Source organism: Geotrypetes seraphini, chromosome 11 (assembly GCF_902459505.1).
Source record: "Geotrypetes seraphini chromosome 11, aGeoSer1.1, whole genome shotgun sequence".
Lineage (NCBI taxonomy): Eukaryota > Metazoa > Chordata > Amphibia > Gymnophiona > Dermophiidae > Geotrypetes > Geotrypetes seraphini.
Genome location: NC_047094.1, coordinates 133,839,356 through 133,864,476, shown reverse-complemented (window position 1 = coordinate 133,864,476; position 25,121 = coordinate 133,839,356). Strand labels below are relative to the sequence as shown.

The 25,121-nt window shown below is 43.6% G+C and overlaps 1 protein-coding gene across 6 annotated transcripts in view; it reads left to right on the top strand.

Moving 5' to 3' along the window:
* PTPRT (protein tyrosine phosphatase receptor type T) overlaps nt 1–25,121 on the top strand; it is a 680,142-nt gene that overhangs the window by 387,895 nt on the left and 267,126 nt on the right. For all 6 annotated transcript variants that reach the window (XM_033963545.1, XM_033963543.1, XM_033963541.1 and 3 more), the window contains exon 7: nt 13,501–13,794. In XM_033963545.1, coding sequence (XP_033819436.1) covers nt 13,501–13,794 — 294 coding nt within the window. The remainder of the gene's footprint in view (nt 1–13,500; nt 13,795–25,121) is intronic.

The window sequence follows — 25,121 nt, the reverse complement described above, 5'->3', positions numbered from 1 at the left end:
TAAAGCTGAAACTGTATGAATTATTGACCACGCTGACAAATAAAAGCGGCAGGTATGCTGTGAAATAGCGAGGGAAAATCTACAACAGTCCATGGCCATCGGGATGGCACAGTCTTATGGGTAAATTAAATCATGTTCATACAGGTCATGCCTATACAATATTTGAGACCACTACGGAGCTTAACAGCATTATATTGGACTTGCTCAGATAGAAACATATCAGATTCTTCTTGAATGGATTGATTTTTCTTTGGTTGGCTGTTTTAAACTATTGTTGATAAGGTTGACGAGTGGCTTAGTGGTAGAGCTGTTGTCTCAGAACCCTGAGGTTATAGGATTGATCCCAGCGCTGCTCCTTGTGACCCCCGGGCAAGTCGCTTCATCCTCCTTTGCCCCCGGTATAAAATAACTAAACCGCTTTCAGCGTGTAACCACAAAAAACAAAAGTGGTATACAAATCCTATTCCCTTTCCCCCTGAAACTCCGTCAGCATGATTCATGTTTGGATGAATACGGAAAACGCTTTTGGTTCATTCTTGGGCATGTTCTGATTTTTTTTTTATTTTCACAATTTTTTGACACTCTTTGTTTTGTTTTTCATGCGTATTCATTTGTAATAAAATAAATGCATGTTAAAACATAATATGCATTAGTTCTTAAGCTCAAATCTGTTAAGCCTATTTAGCTAACTAAACTTCTGGGTAAAAGTAGAACACTGAAGTTCCCAAAGTGTAGAAGTCAACAGCAAAACAAAAAATAGGAACTTTGACTCTTTCAGCCTTTGTAACCAAAGCGGTGCTCAGAACCGTGTAACGGTGAGAAAATCACGAGTCGGGGAATGCTCCCCTGTGAGTGTTTCCAGTCGTCTCATTCCACCATCTTCATTTGGTAGAAAGGGGATGAAATAGACTTCCTAACAGGAAGTGATGTAATTTTGGGAGCAGAGGAGAAGTTTTACTCTTGATCACAGCCAGCAAATGGGGGTTCTCTGAGGAAGCCTCTGGCGAAACGCGTCAGTATCCGCTGGAGTGAAACAACTTCCTTTCTCCTTTATTTCAGTTAAGTTAAAAAAAACTTTTTTGTTGTTAATTTATGAGCTTTATTTAGAACTTTTTGGGAGTTTGTTCTACACTACCAAGTACACTTGAGATTTTGTTGAAGTCTATTTCATCCCCTTTCTACCAAATGAAGATGGTGCAATGATAGACGACAGGGGAGCATTCCCCGACTCGTGATTTTCTCACCGTTACACGGTTCTGAGCACCACTTTGGTTACAAAGGCTGAAATAGTCAAAGTTGCTATTTTTTGTTTTGGTGTTAAGCTTATATAGCTGCCACCTGGAATCTGTCCTAAGCAATGTAGACCAGAGAAACAAGTCAACAGCCAGCACATATTCATTCTGGCCCTCTTATACTAAGCTGCATCCCAGAGCGCTAAATGCTTTGACGCTGCTCTGACGCTCAGAGGAATTCTGGACCTCTAAGGGGGAGTTTGGTGTTAGCACACATTAAAAAATGTATATGAAATTGGAATGAACCATGAGGGTGAATTAGAGAATGACATGGGGACAAATTTTTCCCTACCCCCGCAGGAACTCACTTTCCTGTCCCGTTCCCACAAGTTCTATTTCTGCCCCTGCCCCATTCCTGCAAGTTCCGTCCTCATCTGCACAAGCCCCAAACACTTTAAAATCCTAAGTAGCAACATTCTAGAGCTCAGATTGTGATGTCATAATGGCTCATCCCACCAATGCCTAAGCTCCGTCCTCATCTGCACAAGCCTCAAACGCTTTAACATCCTAAGTAGCAACATTCTAGAGCTCAGATTGTGATGTCATAATGGCTCATTCCACCAATGCTTAAGCTCCATCCTCATCTGCACAAGCCTCAAACACTTTAAAAGCATAAGTGTTCGAAGCTTGTGCGGTTAAGGCAGAGCTTACAGGAATGGGGCAAAAACAGGGACTGCAACAAAACTCACGGGGACAGAATGGGGAAATTGAGTTCCTGCGGGAAGGGGAACAAATTTGTCCCTCTGTCATTCTCTAATGTGAATCAGCAATTCATAGAACAATTGCATACAGCCGGGTATGAGCTGCTCCCCGAAGAGCCACTGGGGCCCAGGAGACAAAATAAGAGATGGAAGAGAGCACCGCAGGGAAGAAGTGTCGTATAGTGAGAGATTAGAGAAACTGGGCCTCTTCTCCCTTGAAAAGAGGAGACTGAGAGGGGACATGATCGAGACATTCAAAATACTGAAGGGAATAGACTTAGTAGATAAGGACAGGTTGTTCACCCTCTCCAAGGAAGAGAGAACGAGAGGGCACTCTCTGAAGTTAAAAGGGGACAGATTCCGTACAAACGTAAGGAAGTTCTTCTTCACCCAGAGAGTGGTAGAAAACTGGAACGCTCTTCCGGAGGCTGTTATAGGGGGAAACACCCTTCAGGGATTCAATGTAAGGAAGTTCTTCATTCAGAGAGTGATGGAAAACTGGAACACTCTTCTGGAGTCTGTTATAGGGTAAAATCACCCTCCAGGGACTCAAGACAAAGTTAGACAAGTTCCTGCGGAACTGGAACGTACGCAGGTAGGGCTGGTCCCGGTTAGGGCACTGGTGTTTGACCTAGGGGCTACTGCAGGAGCGGACTGCTGGGCGTGATGGACCACTGGTCTGACCCAGCAGCGGCAATTTTTATGTTCTAAGGGCACTGTTATTTATAATCTGAGTTCCTGCTCCCTTCCTCCTACCCTTAAAAAAAAAAAAAAAAAAAGAAGAGCATATGAAGAGTATATGGGGGCCAGATTTCAGGCCATGGGGCTGATTAACCGAGCCAAGTGATAAAAGCCACATGCTGATGGCTGAGCATGCGGTTTCCCGGCAAACTTAATGAGAAAATATATTGCAGTCATATACTAATCAATGAGCATGCAAATTACTGCCGCATTTTCCACAGGCTCATTCTATAAATCCCCCTTCCTATTAACATGCGAGTGTTGATTTGTTCATGCACTCACGAGAAGGGGAGCAAGTAGAAAGAAAAGAAAACATGTCACCAGGTCCGCAAATCCCAAACAAAACCAGGGCGGTCGTCCCGGTAGTATTGCCTTAATTTTTTAGTCTGACCCCCCCTAGAGACGCCCCTAGGGATCAGGCACCACCATTTTGGATGACGGCAGTCACAGCTGATCTTCAGCGCCTCCCCAAGGTAAAACGCCGCTGAATACCTGCGACTGGACGGCCCCAGATGGTTTAAGTGGGCGGAGCCTCTCCTGCCCCTTTCAGTCGCTTTGAGTGTTGGCCAATGAATGTATAGAATAGTGGGTAAATGCAGTTTCATGCATTGCTGCAAACTGGGGGTCAATTAAAGACAATTAGCGCCTGCTTAAACAATTAAGGGCTAGATTCACAAAGAGCACGGATTGGATCCAATCCGTGAGGAATCCGATCTGTGTCCGGGGAGGGGGGGGGGGGGCTGATTCACGAATCGCCCTCATGCAAATCATGCCCCCATCCGACTGTCAGGATCACTCTCTAGCGATCCCAATGCAGCGACCTTTTTTTAAACTTTCAGCTGTTTTTACTTTTTCTTCGTCAGCCCGTGGTTTTAACCCGCTTTAAACCCACGGGTTAAAACCACGGGCTTGTAGTGCGGGGGAAGGGCGGGAGAGCAGGTGGCGATTCGGGGCAGGTAGGAGATCGAGGCTGAGTGCACAGAGGCAGGGCAGAAGGCAGGGTAATCGGAAAGGACCTCGGCGACTTGTCCTTAGCAGTCGCTTTTTGGGGATTGGCCAGCCCAATCGGTGTTGCTTTTTTATTTTAGTGAATTGCTTCCTGCATGCATTTGAATGCCGTTCCCCCCTCATTTGCATGCGTGGATCGGAGGACGATCGGGACAGAGGTTAGTGAATCGGTTCAGGGGGAAATCGGGTCGTACAGGGGTCGATAAATGGTTTGGAAGTTGGTCGGTGGGCTTAGTGAATCTAGCCCTGTGCTATTCCGTAATAAGCATGCACAAAATTGTGCGCCCAAGTTTACAGAATTAGGGGATACGTGAAAATACTAAGCGTTATTAAAAAATAGCATGCATGAATAACGTCACCCCCCAAAAATATATATATAAAAAGACAGCAAAGGAAAATATAGGGCTCCTTTTACAAAGGTGCGCTAGTGTTTTTAGTGCACGTGTGCTAGCCGAAAAACCAGGGCTGTGGAGTCGGGAGTCGAGGAGTCGGAGGAAATTTCGGGTACCTGGAGTCGGAGTCGGAACATTTATCTACCGACTCCATTTTTGAACTTGGCATACCAATCACGAGCGATTCTTTCAGCTATAGCACCCACTATATACACAGCACAAATGTTGCGAGCAGCTTCTGCGGCCTTAGAACCTTGATTAAAAGCAAAAAGAAGGTGGTGTCGAAAATGCTCATTTCCCTCAACTTGACATTTCAATTTTAACGATCTGAAAATTAACCAGTGCTGTGGAATCGGAGTTGGAGGAAATTTTGGGTACTGGAGTCGGAGTCGGAGTCTGAAGTACAAAAAGCTGAGGAGTCGGAACATTTATCTACCGACTCCATTTTTGAACTTGGCATACCAATCACGAGCGATTCTTTCAGCTATAGCACCCACTATATACACAGCACAAATGTTGCGAGCAGCTTCTGCGGCCTTAGAACCTTGATTAAAAGCAAAAAGAAGGTGGTGTCGAAAATGCTCATTTCCCTCAACTTGACATTTCAATTTTAACGATCTGAAAATTAACCAGTGTTGTGGAGTCGGAGTCGGAGGAAATTTCGGGTACCTGGAGTCGGAGTCGGAGTCGGAGGAAATTTCGGGTAACTGGAGTCGGAGTCGGAGGAAATTTCGGGTACCTGGAGTCGGAGTCGGAGTCGGAGGAAATTTCGGGTACCTGGAGTCGGAGTCGGAGGAAATTTCGGGTACCTGGAGTCGGAGTCGGAGGAAATTTCGGGTACCTGGAGTCGGAGTCGGAGTCTGAAATACAAAAAACTGAGGAGTTGGAGTCGGAACATTTATCTACCGACTCCACAGCCCTGCGAAAAACTATCGCCTGCTCAAGAGGAGGCGGTAGCGGCTAGCACTCACTCTTCCGTGCGTTAAGGCCCTAACGCGCCTTTGTAAAAGGAGCCCATAATGTAACAATACAGGAAAGGGCACAGACTGACATATTTGGGCTTGCAGCCCTCTGGTGTATAATTGAAAGACCTAAAAAAAAAAAAAAAAGCATCCCAATCCATGGTAGCATTTAAACCATTATTATTTTTTTGTAGCCTTCTTACCGCATGCTGTTCTAACGAGGAATGGGTGTCTAATTTAATTATCCTTGGCCTACGATGTTGCCTTGTTAATACTAATCCTCTGAATGCTAATCAGGAAACGTGACAGCGTCAGCCATTGCACAATAAAGGACCAGTCACTTGTGATTAGTTAAAAAAGAGATTTTAACAAGTCATTAATTCTATCAAACAGAATTCCGTACAATGGAAGCTTGCCTGTGATTAGTTCCAGGAGCTCGGGCTCTAGAGATATCATATTGATTAGAGAAGGCCAGATCATTTTCGGGCGGAGGGACGCGTTGAACTAATGAAACGAACATTTTTCCGTACATTTTTAAGTGGTAAAGAGCCTTGTGCGTGCCGTCTAGGTCAAGATGGTTAATTGTGACCCGAGCATGTGGCATTAGTTGTGCAGGGGATTTTGTGTTTCTAACTTCCTTGGTGCATTGTAGTATATGCAATCTTTCTCTCTTATAATTAAGCACAGAGACAGCAAATGGACATACTGACCATCGATTTATTCTTTGCTAAAATGTAGAACATACGAATAGTCTTACTGGGTCAGACCAATGGCTCATCAAGCCCATTAACCCGTTCTCATGGTAGCCAATCAAGTTCCCTAGTACCTGGCCAAAACCCAAAGAGTAGCAACATTCCAGAATCTCAAAGAGTAGCGAGATTACGGAACCCCCCAACAGTTGCAACATTCAATGCAGAATCTTAAAGAGTAAAAATATTCTAGAACCCCCCAAGAGTATCAAGATTCCAGGCAGACTCTCAAAGAATAGCAAGATTCTGGAACCCCAAAGAGTAACAAAAGATTCCGGAACCCCAAATAGGAGCAACATTCCATGCAGAATCCCCAAAGACTAGCAAGATTCTGGAATCTTCAGAGTAGCAACATTCCATGCTACTGATCCAGGGCAAGCAGTGGCTTCCCCCACGTCTTGCTCAATAACAGACTATGGACTTTTCCTCCAGGAACTTGTCCAAACCTTTGTTAAAACCAGCTACGCTATCTGCTTTTACCACATCCTCTGGCAACGCGTTCCAGAGCTTAACTATTCTCTGAGTGAAAAAAAATATTTCATCCTATTGGTTTTAAAAGTATTTCCCCCCTGTAACTTCGTCGCACGCCCCCTAGTCTTTCTAATTTTTGACGGCGTGGAAAATCGATCCACGCGTACCCGCTCTACTCCACTCAGGATTTTGTAGACTAGCGTGGAAATGTTACTGGATTCTCGTTGAAATGAAACGCGTTCTCCATTTTCGTTCTGAGCCTTGCTTGCAAACCCAGCAGGTTCCTACAGATTAAGTAGCTTAATCAACCCCGACAAACTATTTCTACCCGCTCAGTGCGCTCAATAGCTACAGTCACTTGCCATTTCAGCAGCTTTAGAGCTAATGATCACTTTTTTTTTTTTTTCTCCTGCAGACAGCTGAGCCATAAAGTTGCTAAATAACATTGACTTGAAACTATAAACCAATTGGTATTAATTTTTTTTCCCTCTCTTGGTAAACCTGTCGCATAGCAACTGATGCAGCTGGCTGAACATGATTTGACCTTAAATTATGTGTTTCATGACTCTCTGTTTTTTATTTGTGTATTTCTTTCCACCTCCTTCTCGTCCTTCCGTTTTTGCAGGATATGCTGTGCTAGAGCTCCATGCTAGATTAGCTGCTTGTTCAGGCTGAAATATGAAATGCAGCTAATAACACATATGAGATGAGACTGGGTTGAACACAGAGCTATGATTCAAAGATCCAGTCGGGGCCATGAGTTTGCTGAGAGATGGTTTCATGGCTTTTTTTTTAACTAGATCTGGCACAGTGGCTAAAGCTACAGCCTCAGCGCCCTGAGGTTGTGGATTTGAACCCATGCTGCTCTCTGTGACCCTGGTCAAATCACTTAATCCCCCCATTGTCCCAGGTACATTAGATAGATTGTGAGCCCACCAGAACAGACAGGGAAATATGCCTGAGCACCTGAATAAATTCATGTAAACTGTTCTGAGCTCCCACAGGAGAAAACTGAATGAATAAATAGTGTGAAAAGTTTCTGTCTCTGGTAACCAGAGCTGAGATTGTGATGCCATAATGCCTGATTCCACCAATGCCTAAGAGCCAACCTCAGCAGTGATGTCACAATGCCTGATTCCACCAATGCCTAAGAGCCAACCTCAGCAGTGATGTCACAATGCCTCATTCTACCAATGCCTATGAGCCAACCTCAGCAGTGATGTCACAATGGCTTGACTGTCCTATACCTGGCACACTTTTGCTACATTTTGATTTCTAGAGTGGTTCAGTGTAGGGCGAGCTGTGCACCCCCGTAGAGTGTGCACCTGGGGCAGACCTCCTCTCCTGCCCCCCCCCCCTTTGGTATGCCACTGACTCCATGACCTCACAATGCAGGTGTAAAGAGCCTTAGCCTATAGCGGGGTAGGCAATTCCGGTCCTCGAGAGCCAGAGCCAGGTCAGGTTTTTCAGGATATCCACAATAAATATGCATGAGATAGATTTGCATCTCAAGGAGGCAGTGCAGACAAATCCATCTCATACATATTCATTGTGGATATCCTGAAAACCTGACCTGGCTCCTCTCGAGGACCGGAATTGCCTTTCCCTGGTCTATAGGGAGAGGAGGAGATAGTGGATGCTGTGGATGGCAGACTGGATGGGCCGTGTTTCTATGTTTCTGTGAATGGTGCAGGGAGGATAAGACGGTGACCATCAAGAGAACGTAAAGAATAAGAGGTTGTGTATGGAATAATTATACTTGATAAGTAGGAAAGAGAACCCTAATGGCAGGCCTTATAGGCCAAACACAATATCTTAGATAGGAAAATGAATCAGTAACCAACATAAAGAACATAATAAAGGACTAATGTAATCATTTTTTTGGCACAGTGCAATAAATGGGCGGTGGTGTTATGGCTGTGAGATGAACATTTTTGGGGATGTTTCGAGCTGGCCTTTTTTCTTTTTTTGTACTTAGACATCATTTCTAAATGTGCCGCTCCACGTGTTCTAGTGTGTAACTGAAAAGCAGGTGTTCAGTTGGGAGGGGCATTGGGTGGGTTATGGACATTTTGACTATTTACAAGGAAACAGGAGATGCCAACTTCCCAAAACGTGGAAAGTAGAGAACGAACAACGAAGGGAACTCTGGTGTTCAGTGCCTTTGTATTGCATGGCAAGACTCGATGCGATCATGTTTCGGCTCAAACGGGCCTGCATCAGGAGTCTAGACTCAGAGTGTTGGCGAGTCCTTCTGAGTCAATATTTTAAACCATGAAAAATAGCTCTAAGAGCTGACATGGCGGTCCTAACAAAAGAGCTTGGCCGTAGTTTTCTACTTGTCTGTTCTTTTGGAGCAACTGTGTACAAAACTGCGGCCTGAGGCAGGCGCATTTGGGCCAAAACACAATCATGTCGAGTCTTGAAATGTAATAAAAGACATTGAACACCAGAGTTTGTTTGTTCTCCATTTTGACTATTTAAGCATGATCTGAGTGTTGTTTTTTTTAAAAAACTGTGTTAGCTAAACTGCCTCAGTAAATCATAGAGACTATAATTTTTTATATTACTCAGCATTGAAGTAGATTTTTTTTGAATCGCTAGAATTAGAAAGTGAAAATACACACAAATGAAATTAGTAAATTAAGCAATTATTTCTTAAATTAAGCATGGAAACGACTGAAACAGAAATAATTTTCCTCAGTGCAAGCATTCTATTAATGTCTGCTTCTCCAATCTTTTTTTTTTTTTAAGTTCAAAATTTTTTATTGATTTTAGCATAAAAAAAGACATCATACACATTGTGCAATAAGAATGATTGTTACAGATAATCCAGATTACACCGAGGAACGTTTACTGTGCAGAATCTTTTTTTTTTTCAGGTTTTAGTTTTATTCCCATTGCTATATAACAGTTTCCATCAAACTAACGTAATTATTTCTACTGGAGTATTTTCCAAAGCTTTGCAAACTGGATACGTCTTGATAACTGGGACTAAAGGTTTGCCAGCTCTGCAAAACTTTTCACCCCAAGAGCTTATTAGATGGTATGTCAGGGGGAGGGGGGTGGTTAGGTCTGCAGCCAGAAAACTGAGGGATATACTGTATATTCAAAAGGGTTTATGCAACCAGAAGCAGCTCTGTGTATACACAGTAGCATTTTTCTTGTGTAGACTGCATAGGCGTGTAAATAATTTGATTGATCCGTGCACCTTCTCACAATCAAGTTTGAAGTTTATTTAAAATTTCTTATATCACCTAATCAAGCCTTCTAGGCAGTGTACAAAGGTGTCAGGTCAAAAGCGCGCCGGGACAAAGACGCACCCAGACAATTGAGCGCAGCGCGGAGGCGTGCGCCGCTCAAAATGACTGTTTTTAGGGCTCCAACAGGGGGGGCGTGGGGGGGAACCCCCCCACTTTACTTAATAGACATCGCGCCCCCCACATTTTAGGGAAAAAGTTTTTAGGGAAAAAGTTAAGTTTACAGTAAAATGTGGAGGGTTACAACCCCCCCAAACCCCCCCATAACGCCGGCGCGATGTCTATTAAGTAAAGTGGGGGGGTTCCCCAACAAAAACCCCCGTCGGAGCCCCTAAAAACAGTAATTTTGAGCGACGCGCGCCTCCGCGCTGCACTCAATTGTCCGGGCGCACCTTTGTCTTTCGCGCCGTTGTCTATGAACCGTGTACAAAAATGCCAAAACTGCGACAAATTAATTTACAATATAAACAAAGACAAAACGGGGGAAATGACAATTTTTTTTATAGACATTGACGAACGGGAACGAAAGGGAAGAAGGGTTAGAACTACAATTGATAGAGAGAACCATTCAGTCTTTGTCCTGCCATGAACAAAGACTGCTCTTAATCCCTTCCCTAATGTTCTTCCCCATTTATTAAGAAAATTGTAATAAAGCACAAAATCAAAATATACTAAAGCTTGTTCCAGAAGAGTGTATCGCAAACCGTGTGCCGTGACACGCTGGCGAGAGGCACGTCCTGTAGGAAGTCAGCCAGCACAGATGACTCTTCTCCTGGCCGGTGTCTTTCCTCCTTTCCCCACACCTCCCGGATCGCTTCACCGAAGCGGGTGAAGGCCGTGGGCACTGGATTTAGTGTGCCGTCGGCCAGAAAGTTTGCGAGACACTGTTCTAGAAGCAAATGCGTGGGGGGCAGATAAAGACCATATGGCCTATCCAGTCTGTCTTCTGCCCCCTCCTCTCCCTTATAGAAACGAGAGAAAAGTGGGGGCAAATGAAGACCGAATGGCCTATCCACGTTCATTTTTTTTAGGCTCCCTCTAGTCTCACACAATCCACATCCAGACCACATCTCCTTACTGCACTTCTGGATTACCACAAAATTGTTTTTGACACTAAATCAGCAAGTTATTGAACAGCCATTCACATTTTTACTCTTAGCTCCATTTTGGTTTGTTTTTTTTTCATTATTCCTTATTGTACCGTGTGTGCTTGGACTTTGTACGGAATTTCATGAATCCCGTCATATCCACTGAATGCTACACTTGCCTAGTAATAACAAAAGCCGCCTGCTGAAATCCTCATGCATTGTACAATGTCAGATCGAAGTAATGGGTAAATGCATCCAATTCACTGCTGCTAAATCCAAACCTACCCTTAGGTCTGATCTGCTTTTGATGGCTCGGAAAAATAATACTCAAGTAAATGACTCTGGGTGAAAATACAGTACTTACTAAAATTGGAGCGGATGCATTAATCTTGGGAGAAAACTGAAATCTTTGTACAAATGCAATCTTTTCTTGAACCAAGAAAAAAATGAAAAATTCAGCAAATTGTGCATGAACTTTCAAGATTATGTAGACCCTTAGAGGGGCATAATCCAAAAAAAAGTCTAAGTCCCTTTTGGCCTAAGACCCTAAACGCTGAAAGTAGCAGCAGGGAAAAATATCTATTCTCAAAAAAAAGTCCAAAATGAGTTTTTTTTAAAAAGAATGGCCAACCTCTACGTTCAGCAGTTTAACTTACGTCTAACCTTAGAACACATTATCAACCCCAAAATAGCCTAAGTCCCAAACGCCCAAAACAAGACCTTTTAGGCGGAGGAGGGGGGCCAGTCCTTCACTTAAAAGCTATATTCTTTAACCGGTGTCTGTCAAAATCCTTTTCCTTTTGAAATCATTTTTATTAGTAGGAAGGGAACAACAAGATAACAAGGACAATAAGGACACCAACGGTGGCACTTCTACTGTCTCTGTATCATCTCTGTGGCCTTCTCCTAGGGTGCAGTTCTGGTTCTCACATTGCTGTCTGTCAAAATCAACACCGGTTATAGAATCCCCCCCCCCCCCGGCAACGATCACGGCAGCAGAGATGCCTAATCTCTCCTGCCGTGATTGCGATCCACTCACACACCCCCTCCCGAACTGCTGCAAATCACGGCGGGAGAGATGCTTAATCTCTCCTGCCGCGGTTCAAGGCAGTTCAGGGGGGGGATCGCGATCGTGGCAGGAGAGATGCCCAATCTCTCCTGCCGCAATCGTTGCGGGGGCAGGTTGCCGGGGCTGCTCAGAGGATCGCGGCAGCTGCGATCAGCTCAGCGGCCCCTATTCGGACCTTATACCTGTTTTGACTTGGTCTAAGTCAAAACATATAAGTTCCGACTGGGCAACCTTGTAAAGTTTTGGTTACTCTTATATCTTGGCATCCCAAGTCCTCTAAATTTTCTTCACTCTTCTACCTCTAACCCTCTGTTGTAGTTCTTTCCTATTTCTCCTACTGTAAACCGCGTCGAGCTCTACGAACGGGGAGATAATGCGGTGTAGAAACCTAGGGATTAGATTAGATTAGATTAGATTATACTTGCTGTAGGACTAAGTCAAGGTCGACCCACTTCCCGCCCTTTCTCCTCCTCTAAAAACACCTTTTTTTCGCTCTAGGCATTTAGAGGCAGGGTAAAGGCCTAAGCTGGTTTTAGATACATCTAAAACCAGCTTTGATTATTGGTACTTGGACGATCTGTAGGCCACTTTTTGAACTATTTTTTTTTTTTTTAATTATGAGCCCTTTAGTTTTTCACCTACATAGCCTCAAAACTCACCACTGGATGGTTTTCACTGGGCCAATGTAGGAATTCTATCCCGTATAGATTCAGTGCCAAGAGTGGGGCGGCTCACTCACTGGCTTGGTTTAGATTTGCACCTTACCCTAGTGCCTTGCGTTAAGACTGCTGCTATGAAAAGAGCTGAAGCATGTTATACTCCAGGAGTAGCAACACACCCAAACAGGAGCATCTACCTCCTCAGCAAAGACATACCTGCCGGAGCTTTTTTTTTTTTTTTTAAGTCATCCCATTGAATTACTCATCAATTATTTAGATTTTGGTTGTACATTATAAGAGAACATTTGCAAAGTAGTGCTCCACATTGAGGAAAAGACCCCTGAGGCAGGCCTTGCGGCCGAAACACGTACGTGCCGGGTCTTGAGTGAATAAAAAGATTAAGCACCACAGGTCTCCTCTTTTGGTTTTCTTTATTCTCCAGGAGTAAGGCAATCTCTAGCCCTGTAGTCTACTTGCTATAAATGCTTGAATGTGTGGCTATTAGATGTTTCATTGAAATTGTGCTGACCTCTTGAATATCATATCTGTGTTTGGACAAATTCCTGGAGGAAAAGTCCATAGTCTGTTATTGAGAAAGACATGGGGGAAGCCACTGCTTGCCTTGTATTGGTAGCATGGAATGTTGCTACTCCTTGGGTTTTAGCCAGGTACAAGTGACCTGGATTGGCCACCGTGAGAACGGGCTACTGGGCTTGATGGACCATTGGTCTGACCCAGTAAGGCTGTTCTTATGTTTTTATGAAAAACAAAAAAAAAGTAGGGCTATGCAGAGAGAGACCTGGATTAGCAAAATTGAACTAGGCTCCAGTTCCAAGTTTACTTCATTGATTGTAATTGGTCACTTACCATTGTTATGCCGTTAAGAAATTGTAAATTTATATTCAACTCTACCTGCTGAATGAATCATTTCATGAAGTTGGTTAGTAAATCCCAGTCAATAACCCACTAAATATATAAAATAAGAAGCAAGTTCCAGTTGAGGACCTTCAAGCCTGAGGTGAAAAATTTGGTCAGGGTTCTTGACCTTCATAATCATGGTGTCTAATTCCTATTTTTCCTAACGTGATTCTATTGTGTCTTTTTGTAGAACCTCCTACACCGATTGCACCACCTGAGCTTCTTGCTGTCGGCGCTACGTATTTATGGATCAAACCAAATGCAAATTCTATCATTGGCGATGGTCCCATCATTCTGAAAGAGGTAGAATACCGCACAACATCTGGCAGCTGGGCAGAAACTCATATTGTGGACTCTCCGACCTATAAGCTGTGGCACCTGGACCCAGATGTGGAATATGAAATCAGAGTACTTCTCACTCGACCTGGTGAAGGAGGTACAGGACCCCCAGGGCCCCCTTTGACAACCAGGACAAAATGTGCAGGTAGGAAACCTTGGTTTTTTTTGTGAAAGTATTACGGTTCGTCATCGTAGTAAAACAAATTTTACTGCTGGATTACATTCCAAATCATTTCACCTCTCTGCATAGATGTTTCTGTCAAGACTTATTTCGATTAGATTTGATCAGCAGTTTCTTATAGCCTATTTTCAGTTTTTTCACAGGATATACCTCAAGTAGGCCCTAGGCCAGGGCTGCCCAAGTCCGGTCCTCGAGATATACTGGCAGGCCAGGTTTTCAAGATATCCGCAATGAATATGCATGAGAGAGATTTGCCTGCACTGCCTTCTTGGTATGCAAATCTCTCTCATAAGAACATAAGAAGTTGCCACCACTGGGTCAGACCAGAGGTCCATCGCGCCCAGGGTCCGCTCCCGCGGTGGCCCATCAGGTCTGTGACCTGTGAAGTGGTTCCTGACCATTTCTGTAACCTACCTCTACATCTATCTGTAACCCTCAATCCCCTCATCCTTTAGGAACCTATCTAAACCTTCCTTGAACCCCTGTAGTGTGCTCTGGCCTATCACAACCTCCGGAAGCGCGTTCCATGTGTCCACCACCCTCTGGATAAAAAAAGAATGTTCTTTGTGAATATCCTGAAAATCTGGCCTGCCAGTAGATCTCGAGGACCGGACTTGGGCAGCCCTGCCCTAGGGTTTCTTTTTATTAAGATTTGTTAAATATTTGCATTTACCACCATTAATTGACTGCCTTAATGCCTTAAATGTTAGGGGTGTGGCTCAGCATCCATTTCTGGATGAGGTTGGCAGTGGCCATAGTCCCAAAAAATGACGATGAATTCTTGCAAGGATTTCCACCAGACTCTGATAAATCTAGACATTATTGAGACGGCCTGCGCTTAAAAAACGCTTTTGTGGTTTTGTAAAAAGGGGGGGGGGGGGGGAGAGGTTAGTTAGGCCTCTTCTTGCAACTGTACCCTAAGCTTTTGTGCATTGACTTTCAAAGTTTTTTTGATAACATATTAGTAAAGAGAATGTGAGAATATGATCATTCTTCAAAGGATTCGCCTGGTTATGGTTTGGGGCAGTATTTAATAGTGCCAAGCTAAGTGTAATTAGTTTCTTTTAAACTAATCTGAAATAATGAGGTAGCGTGCTTGGATGCCCATAGAATTAAAGATTAATCTCCGATACCCAGTGTTTAATTTTGATGGTATCTTAATCATTATAGGTAAATTGATAGATTAATGTCATAATCTTTATGACGTGTTGGAAGATTGGATTGCAGTTAGCCTTGCTATCTGCTAGGTGTTATTAATTCTACAAATTGCTTGCTAGAAATTGAATGTAATTAGTCTGAGTTCTCATGTCAATATAGATTGGTCATATCTTTTCTTTTCATTTTTTTTGTTGTGTTTTGCAAATCTGTGCTGTTTTGCAAAGTATAGGAAATAATTTGACATTTGTATATTAATGTAATTCATTCAGTCTTATCAGGCAAGGGATTGATTCCCAATTAAGGAGGGCTTTTCACCAAAGAGGTGTGTTTTAAGTGAGCAAGATAGCACTTTTCCTCTCAAGAGTAACTCAAATGCTTCAGTTCCACATAGAACAGAAACTTGCTATTTTTGTTCTAGGCTTAGGGTTACCAGATTTTTGGGAATAAAAATCTAGACCCCCCCCCCATGGCCCCGCCCCCAGGACCACCCCATTCCTTCTGGCCACACCCTGTTAGGCTTGAGTGACAACCTACTCTACCGCCTGCTCCGCCTCCAGCTTCACCCCCTTGACCTGTTGGGACGGCATCTGTGCATACGCTGGTGTGACGCAGCGCCAGGTTTTGAAAAGCCGTCCGGACGCCCGAACATTTCCTCGAAAAGGAGGACGTGTTAGGGGAAATCCCGACGTCTGGTAACCCTATCTAGGCTTAACTTTCTATAAGTCCCAGTTAGAGAACGACACGGGGACAAAATTTTCCCCATCCCCGCAGGATTTCTCTGTCCCTGTCCTGTCCCCACGATCTCTGTCCCTGTCCCCGCCCCCTTCCTTCCAAGCTCCGTCTTCATCTGCCCAAGCCTCAAACACTTTACAATCAGAAGTGTTCAAGGCTTGTGCAGTTAAGGAAGAGCTTAGGGGAATGGAACAGGGACATAACTCAAAGGAACAGGACGGGAATATTGAGAGCTCATAGGGGTGGGGACAAATTTATCCCCTTGTCATTCTTCAGGCTGGTGCATCGACAGAACCGGCTGTCTTTACTTCACTTTAGAGAATAACATGGTGACACAATTCATCACCGTTCCCGTCCCCGAACCATCTTCATGTCATTCTTTAAGGAGAGAGGGAAAAATCGGAGTATGAATGGCCACAACCACTGACCCGCAAGCTTTGCTTTGAAGAATGCTGGTGTAGAAGGACTGAGGTTGAAACAGACACTACAGAATGACAGTCTCTGGTATCCAGAGCAGATATTGTGATGTCATAATGCCTCATTCCACCAGTGCCTAAGAGCCAATCACATCAGTGATGTCACAATGGCTTCATTATCCTTGGCTCACATAAGAATCAGAGTATGAATGGCCACAACCACTGACCCGCAAGCTTTGCTTTGAAGAATGCTGGAGTAGAAGGACTGAGGTTGAAATAGACACTAGAAAATGACATGGGATTATTTCCCGTGGTTATCCGCGGGGACGGGGACGGTGATGAATTTTGTCACCGTGTCATTCTCTACTTCACGTACACCTTCAGTTAAGGTCTCAAGCCTAATTCTCAGGAAGCCCTCTATGATAATGGAAGGAGATAAACTCTGGGAAGGACCATGGAAGAAGGATCTACAGTATGTCCCAAATCTTAGTTCCTGCTGAAGGCAAAAAGGTTAGAGCAACTTCCCTTCACAATGTGCAGCCAGCTCTTTTCAAGGCTGCACCCAAGGTCTCTCACTCAGGCAAAGCACATTACATTATTACATTGCGTTGGTGATTTCTGTCCCGCCAATACCTTTCCGTTCTAGGCAGTTTCCAAGAAATTAGCCTGGGCATTCCCAGGGAGATTACAAGGTTGATAGCTATAGTTTGCGTCGGGAACTGGGAAGGGTCGATACGGTTTGGTTAGATCAGGGGTGTCCAATGTCGGTCCTCGAGGGCCGCAATCCAGTCGGGTTTTCAGAATTTCCCCAATGAATATGTATGAGATCTATTAGCATACAATGAAAGCAGTGCATGCAAATAGATCTCATGCATATTCATTGGGGGAATCCTGAAAACCTGACTGGATTGCGGCCCTCGAGGACCGACATTGGACACCCCTGCGTTAGATCATCTGTCAAAGTTCTTGAATAGTACGGGTTTTCAGTTCTTTCCTGAATGTTTTGGAGTTGGGCGTCATGGTCAGCAGATTTGAGAGGTGATGGTCTATTTTCACTGCTCCGGTGACTAGTAGACCGTCATATATTTTGTTTTACTTCTGAAATGCACTGGAAGCTATTGGAGCTTCTCCTAGAGTAGGGTGACATGATCAAATGTCCTCAAATTGCCAAAGTGCTGAATATTGACACTTAACTGGCTCCAAAATCGCCTGTTTTCAGCTTGGGTGCTAACTGGGTATTTTCTGTGGCACAGTTTGATTATAATAGCCCCAGAGAAGTGATTTAAATAACCAGGGGTCTCTCCTTTTTTTTTTTTTTTTTTAGTTCAATGGTTTTATTGAATATTATAGGAATTATAAACAGAAAGCAGTTCAAACATATAGATCATAATAAAAATCATGTATCAAATATTCGTATCTACAATCATTTGAATAAAACTAGATTAATGAGAAGGATCCAGAGTATCTGGAACTGCTTAGAAAAGGAATAGAAGAAGACAGAGAAGCAGGAGGGATAAGAGAAAGAGAGAGAAATATAAAGGAAGAGAAAGAGAATGAGAAATAGAGAGAGATATAGAGAGAGAAAGAGAGAGGCAGAAGTGTCTATAGAGCAGAACGAACATATGAATCTAGGAATGTCCAAGGTGATTTGTTTCGTGTCAAATTTGTGGAAGATCGAGAAAACAATTTCTTTTCATATGCATAAGATTCAAATTTATGGTACATACTTAAGGAGTTCCACCAAAAAGTGTAGTCTAGCAATGAGGATGATTTCCAGTTTTTCAGAATATGCATTAGAGCTGTCACGAACATGGTGTCAATGAGTTTAGGCGGGCAATTTGATTGTGCAAAACATGGGTGTTGAGAACGAAGAATTATAATATCCATGGAGATCACTTCTGAACATTTAGTGACAGATTTTATGGTATCCCAAATACGAAGCCAAAAGGAATGAACCATATTGCAGTGGAAAAGCATGTGATCGAGAGTTCCGGGTGCTTTCAGACAGTTCCAACAGGTAGAATCTTGTTGTAGATTCGCTTTCCACTTACGATATGGAGTCCATACTGCATTCCACATAACAAAGTACATTGATTGTGAAACTCTGGATGATAAAAGAGGACGATTTGTGGAAGACCAGAAGAGTTCCCAATCTATTTCAGAAAGTCCAGGGGTCTCTCCTAACGCATACAAAGGACCTCTGAAGGCAACTTACATGCAGAACAAACTTTTACGTAACTAGGTTCGCTGCTATCTTTTAGTGATCATCTGCCGGCAAAAGCAATTTTTTTTTTCTTCAATGATATCCTGTCTTTCGAGCATCCTTTCTGTGACACATCTCACAATACATATCGGTTTCACGGTAGTCTCTCATTGCCTATTTTGAGGCAAAAAGGCAGTTTGAACATAATAATTAGCATCTTTTCACCAGGATAAATGCACACGGTAACATGGAGTTGGCAAGGTAATGGATGGTGTGTGTTTCTGTTTTGTCTTGGTCAGAGTCGAAATATAGTTATCAATCAACTTTAATACAGGGGGTGAAACTAGAGGACATTTCTGAATGTATATAATGGGTGAGGGAGAGTGAAAGGTGACAGGAAGCAGGTTTGTTTGATTTAGTTGAATTTTAATATCAATTTAAAACAAAAACCCATACTCTAATAAAACAAGTCCATAAGAAAGATTTTTTTTTAAAAAAAATGGAGAAATCATTAAAAAGAAAATCCAAAGAGACCCAGAGGAGAGAATGACACGGGGACAAATTTTTGAGATCCGTCCCCGCTGGATCTCAAGTTCTCCTGCCCCGTTCCTGCCCCTGCCTTAACCGCACAAGCCTCAAACACTTATGATTTTTAAAGTGTTTGAGGCTTGTGCAGATGAGGACGGAGTTTGCAGGAATTTGGCAGGGGCGGGAAAAGAGCTCGCCGTGACGGGGAAAAATTTGTCCCCGTGCCATTCTCTAACCCAGAGGAGCGATTCCTCATATATAACACAGGATCAGTGATTTACTCTAGGCCAGGGGTGTCAAAGTCCCTCCTGGAGGGCCGCAATCCAGTCGGGTTTTCAGGATTTCCCCAATGAATATGCATGAGATCTATTTGCATGGACTGCTCTCATTGTATGCTAATAGATCTCAATCATATTCATTGGGGAAATCCTGAAAACCCGACTGGATTGCGGCCCTCGAGGACCGGAGTTGCCCACCCCTGATCTAGTCACTTGACTCCTTATTCAACTAAGACAGGGGTGTCAAAGTCCCTCCTCGAGGGCCGCAATCCAGTCGGGTTTTCAGGATTTCCCCAATGAATATGCATGAGATCTATTTGCATGGACTGCTCTCATTGTATGCTAATAGATCTCAATCATATTCATTGGGGAAATCCTGAAAACCCGACTGGATTGCGGCCCTCGAGGAGGGACTTTGACACCCCTTGCTCAATGCTATCCTATCCAGCAGAAATTCCCTTCTGACTACCTCAGCACTAGACTTAGTCATCCTAAAGCAATAATCGAATGTTTTACTAGACATCCTAGACGAAACTTAAACATTGTGAGTTAGACGATGTAAAAACAGGTTTAAGTGCCAAAGAAGAATCCAAAGTGACCAGAAAACCACTGCAGAAACAAAGTAAAGACCCAAACACATTCCCTCAGTATTCACTGAACCCCCTCACACCCCCACAAAGATCAGAATAAAAAAAGTACATACCTGTCTCCAGAACATCAGCACCTGGTATAGGAAAGCCTAGTAGAGCTACACATAGGTGTCTTTAAAAAGCCGAGGGAGGGTGGGGTTGGTGAACCATAGAGAGGAAGACCCAGGCCTCCAAAAATCCCCAAACCCTACTCTACTGCCATATAGGTGCCACCTGCAGCCATAAAGGCTATTGGGGTTGTAGACAGGTGGGTATAGTGGGTTTGGGGGCTGTTTTGTGGGGCTCACCATAACCTATAAGGGAATTCTGGTGAGATGTTTATCTGACACCCTTTTTGTGGCGTTCACAGTGGTGCCCTGTAAGGTGCCCCACTGCTCTGTTGCCATGTGTGGATGGCCAGTCCATTTGCAAGATTGGCCCCTCTCACATCCAAATGGTCATATTCTGGGCATTTGGAACTTGGGACAAAATTTTGCTTGACAATGTGGTATAAAGATAGACGTCCTGGCAGTCTGAACAAACAATAGCCTGGACGTCCAGATAGATGACGTTTGAGGAAAAAAAAAACCCTTACACTCTATAGTTAAAAGGGGATAGATTTCGGGGAGGGGGTAAAATGCGGACCTCATGGACCTAAAACTGCACGTCCTTAAAAATCTGAGGTCTGTGCATTGACAAGTCTGCCTTTTAGCTTATTCCACCGCTTTCCCTGCATGCTCAGCTCAGGCCCCCGGCTCTGCCTTCCTTAATGGCTAAGAAGGGAGGAGGCACACCGTGGCTTTTGCTAATTAGTCCAATCGTCCCTTCCTCCAGATCTCTCCCTCCGCGCTGATTCCAAGAGTCCCCGCGATATGACACTGGATGGCAAAAACTTGGGTTTTTTTTTTGGGGGGGTGGGGGGGTTAAAAATGTGTGCAAAGGTCTGCAGTGCATCTGACCTTGCGGACCTCACAGATCTGAACTGCACATCCTTGAAAATCTGAGGTCCGCGCCACTTTTCGTCTCTGGCTCTGACAGACATCTATGACATTTTAGCACTGACGGATCCTAATGATTTTCCCGCCCTATGCTGAGACTAAAAGTGGCATAGACCTCAGGGCAAAAGTTTTACCGCTAGTCTCAGCATAGGGAGGGAAAAGCATTAGGATCCGTCAGAACTAAATTGTCATAGAGGTCTGTCAGAGCCAGAAATTGCAAATGGCACGGACCTCAGATTTTTAAGGAGGTGCAGTTTTAGATCTGTAAGGTCCGCGTTTTACCCCTTCCCTAGATTCTGTACAAACGTAAGGAAGTTCTTCTTCACCCAGAGAGTGGTAGAAAACTGGAACGCTCTTTCAGAGGCTGTCATAGGAGAAAACACCCTCCAGGGATTCAAGACAAAGTTAGACAAGTTCCTGCTGAACCAGAACGTACACAGGTGAGGTTGGACTCATTTAGAGCACTGGTCTTTGACCTATGGGCCACCGTGTGAGCGGACTGCTGGGCGCGATGGACCACTGGTCTGACCCAGCAGAAGCAATTCTTATGTTCTTCTGTTCTCTATCAGATGGGAAAACGTAAGTCAGAAGCAATGTTGCTCTATTGGTCTCTTCACTTCTTGATTCTTCCAAAATCCTGGGAAGGCCCAAGTATATCAAAGGCAGACTCTAGGGTGGAAGCCAAGGATGCCAAAGGAGGAAGAGGAGAAATGGTAGAAATGTGAAGAAACCTGATCTGAACTGAAGAATGGTGCAAGCCAGTTCTGACATATTGCATTGCTATCAGAGGCATGTGTAGCAGACGGCATCGGTTTTAAGAGTTCCAAAACAGGCAAACAAAATTCTACTATCTGTTGTGTCATAGGCCTATCTAATAATATCATTGCTGTAGTCTTTACAAAGACATCCTGAAATATTTTCTTGGTTGAAAATATGCTTTATTCTGCCATAACAATCTAATAGATGGCAGCGGATAATGGTCAAAATGGCCCATCTAGTCTGCACTGCAAGGTCGTTCGGGTTGCAACTTCCATTGCATGTCGGCTATCATTAAACGTTTGTGTAGGGTTGGAACTATCCCTGCAAGTGGGCTACTCCAACCCCCTCATCCATGTTGCGAACGGAATCATAATGCTTGGTTTCCATTGTCTTGCCAATTGTGTCCAAAGACTTATAGTTAAAAATATAGTTAAAGGCCAAATGGCCCATCCGCAGCATCCACTATCTCCTCCTCTCCCTATTGGCCCCGGGAAGGGACCTAAGGCTCTGATTGGCCTGGACATCCCATAGGAGGTTTGGCACTGCATACATTTTCATGTGTATATGGCTATGCAACTTTACAAAATTCCTTCTCTTCGTGTAAAATAGGTTTTAAAAACAGAACAATCTTTATATAATTCCTCCCTCTCCCGACATGTGCAAACCTTTGATGACTGATGCTACAACCACTGAAAAATAATCTTCTAAACTAAACCTTATTGACATGAAGAAAGTTATGATTTTTTTTTTTTTTTTAGCTTGTTTTTCCTGCTTGCGCCCCAAATCTGGCAGCTATGTACTGTAAAGCAGGAATAATAACAGGAAAATCTGCTCATGGCACCCCATGCTGAAAAGGATATTATAATGGTAAATTGCTCTGCTGCGTCTCAGATAGGCACCTGCGAGCTGCAGGCATAATCATTGGCTTATTATTCAGAGTCCCCTTCAGTGCAAAACGGCTCTCGCTGGCAAAAATTCCAAGCGGATTTAAAGGCGAGCGCTGCTGATAAGAAAGGAACGCAGAGCAACGCCTACAGCCTGTGCTGTTTCTAGTTCATACTGAGATGTTCCAAATATTAAGCCAGATTGTATCTACTTAGAAGTCATTTGCCGATTTCATTGCCTTGCAGGTTTCTGACCATGTTTCATCAGTATAAAGTGCTCAGAGGTTGGAACGGATGCTAAATTGTTTCATCGGGAACAGAGATGGGTGTCTATCTTCCTTGCTGCTAGTATTAAAGCAGCTGTATTTAGATAGCTGCTTTATTTATAATGTAACTTTCTTTTTTTTCGGTTGTTCAGCATTTTCAGTTTATCGGACTCGATTCTCCCACAGAATCAGCAGAATTTGTCGGCAAAGCTTCTGGCTATCCCCAGACTACAGCGGAGAAGGAGCCTAATGGTTAATGCAGCAGCTGGGAGAGGTCACTGCAGCTCCTTGTGACCCCGGGCAAGTCACTTAACCCTTCATTGCCCCCCAGGTCCAAAATAAGTATCTGCATACAATGTGTAAGATGCTTTGATTGCAACCATGGAGAGGCAGAATATCAAATCCCATTTACCTTTTTTGAAATCTCTGGATTTCAATCTGCCTTGATTCTACAAAAGCACGCGCGTGACGTCGCCGCGCAAATGCCGTCCCCATGGCGCTGCTAGCTGGAAGCTTTTCGAAACCCGGACAAAGCGCAGGGTTTTGAAAAGCCGTCCGGACCCCCGGAGAAATCCAGACAAATGGTAACCGTACCTTAACCGCCCAAGCCTCAAACACTTTAAAGCGCTCGAGGCTTGTGTGGTTAAGGCAGAGCTTGCAGGAATAGGACAGGGACAGAACTCGCGGGGACGGGGGCTATTGAGAGCCCCGTCGCAACCTCAGGGTGCTGCGATATGATACCGGCAGCCAGTGCTCCCCTTTCAAAAGGAGACGTGACATGATCAAAACTGCACGCAGACCATGCTGCATTAGGCCACAAGAAAAGAGAAGAAACCCCTCCCAAAAAATCTTAGAGCAAAAAAAAATTTTTTTTTTTTAAATGTATCAGTTACTACATAGTTCGCGAAATGTGTTACCATCTCTTATTCGTTCAAGTGTTGTATTTAATACTTTACAGAGGGTATGGCGTTGGTTTGTGCAATTATTGGGAGGGAATCCAATGGTTACTGATCTCTTGCCTTTGCAGGGTAATTCAGCTTTTCTTCTGGGTAGACTCTAGGGCAGGGATCTCAAAGTCCCTCCTTGAGGGCCAGAATCCAGTCAAGTTTTCAGGATTTCCCCAATGAATATGCATGAGATCTATGTGCATGCACTGCTTTCAATGCAGACTCATTGGGGAAACCCGACTGGATTGCGGCCCTCAAGGAGGGACTTTGAGATCCCTGTTCTAGGGAGTATAGATTATGGGGTGCAAGAGGAATTTTAAGATTGGAACATATACTGGGAAGTGAGGGGGAGCTATTGACTCGGACTGAATTGTTGGCTAAGGTGGGGGAGACTTGGGGAGCGCAATTTGCATGTATACAAGTGGAACATTATGTGAGATCCCTTGACAGGGTACAGTTGAGTTTGCATTTGGGGGCTAGATTGAGAGAGTTATTTGCTCAGGAGGAGGGGATGCCTCTTTCGGTGTCTTATAAATAATTAATTCTATTTTTGCAAAAATTACAACCAGATAAGGACTATCAGAAAATTCGGGATAAATGGGAGACAGAATTACAGCTTAATTTGAGACATTGGGAAGTTGCTCGTACTTTAAGAGCGACACCTGGGGTGACATCACGTTCATGGTTAAGAGAAACGGATTATAGGGTTACATTACGTGCCTATTACACACGAACACAATTGTTTTATAGTGGAGGTCTTCCTACTCCTTTGTGTCATAAATGTGGGAGGGAGAGTCATACATTAGGTCATGCATTTTGGTTTTGCCCCATAATTCAGCACTTTTGGAAGCGAATAATAAATTATATGTTAAAAATAATTGGAAGATCATTGCGCTGTTCTCCTTCTTTCTTTATTTTGGATTTGCCAGAAGCTGTTGGCCATTTACCTATAGGAAATAGGGCGTTGTGTAGGAAAATGAGTCTCTTGGCTAGAAAATGTATACTACAATATTGGACGATCCCTGATCCTCTGAGGTTTTGGCATTGGCGGAACCAATTACATCAGTTGGCCATTTGGGAAGCTAGAGATGCTGGAATTATAAGAAAGCGAAAGATGTTATTTATACAAATCTGGGATTCATATTTGCAAGATTTGCATCCTAAGGGCCGTAGTGCGATTTTAAGTTGGATCTCTTAATTGGGTTTTTATTTAGTTAAATGAAGAGAGTATCATTGGGTAGAGAGTACTATTGGGTGGGGAAGGGTGGGTGTGGAGAGGGACGGTAAAGGTTCAAACACATAGAGATAAAGTGGGGGTTTATTGAAATTGGAATTTGTCTTTTATTATGTATATTATATTATAATAGTTGATGCATTATTGATGTGCTTTGATGTTGTATTTGATGATGTGTGCATCAATAAAAACTGTTTGAATCTAAAAAAATGTATCATAGGAACATTGAGCTGGAGACACCAATTGAGATTAAATTAAC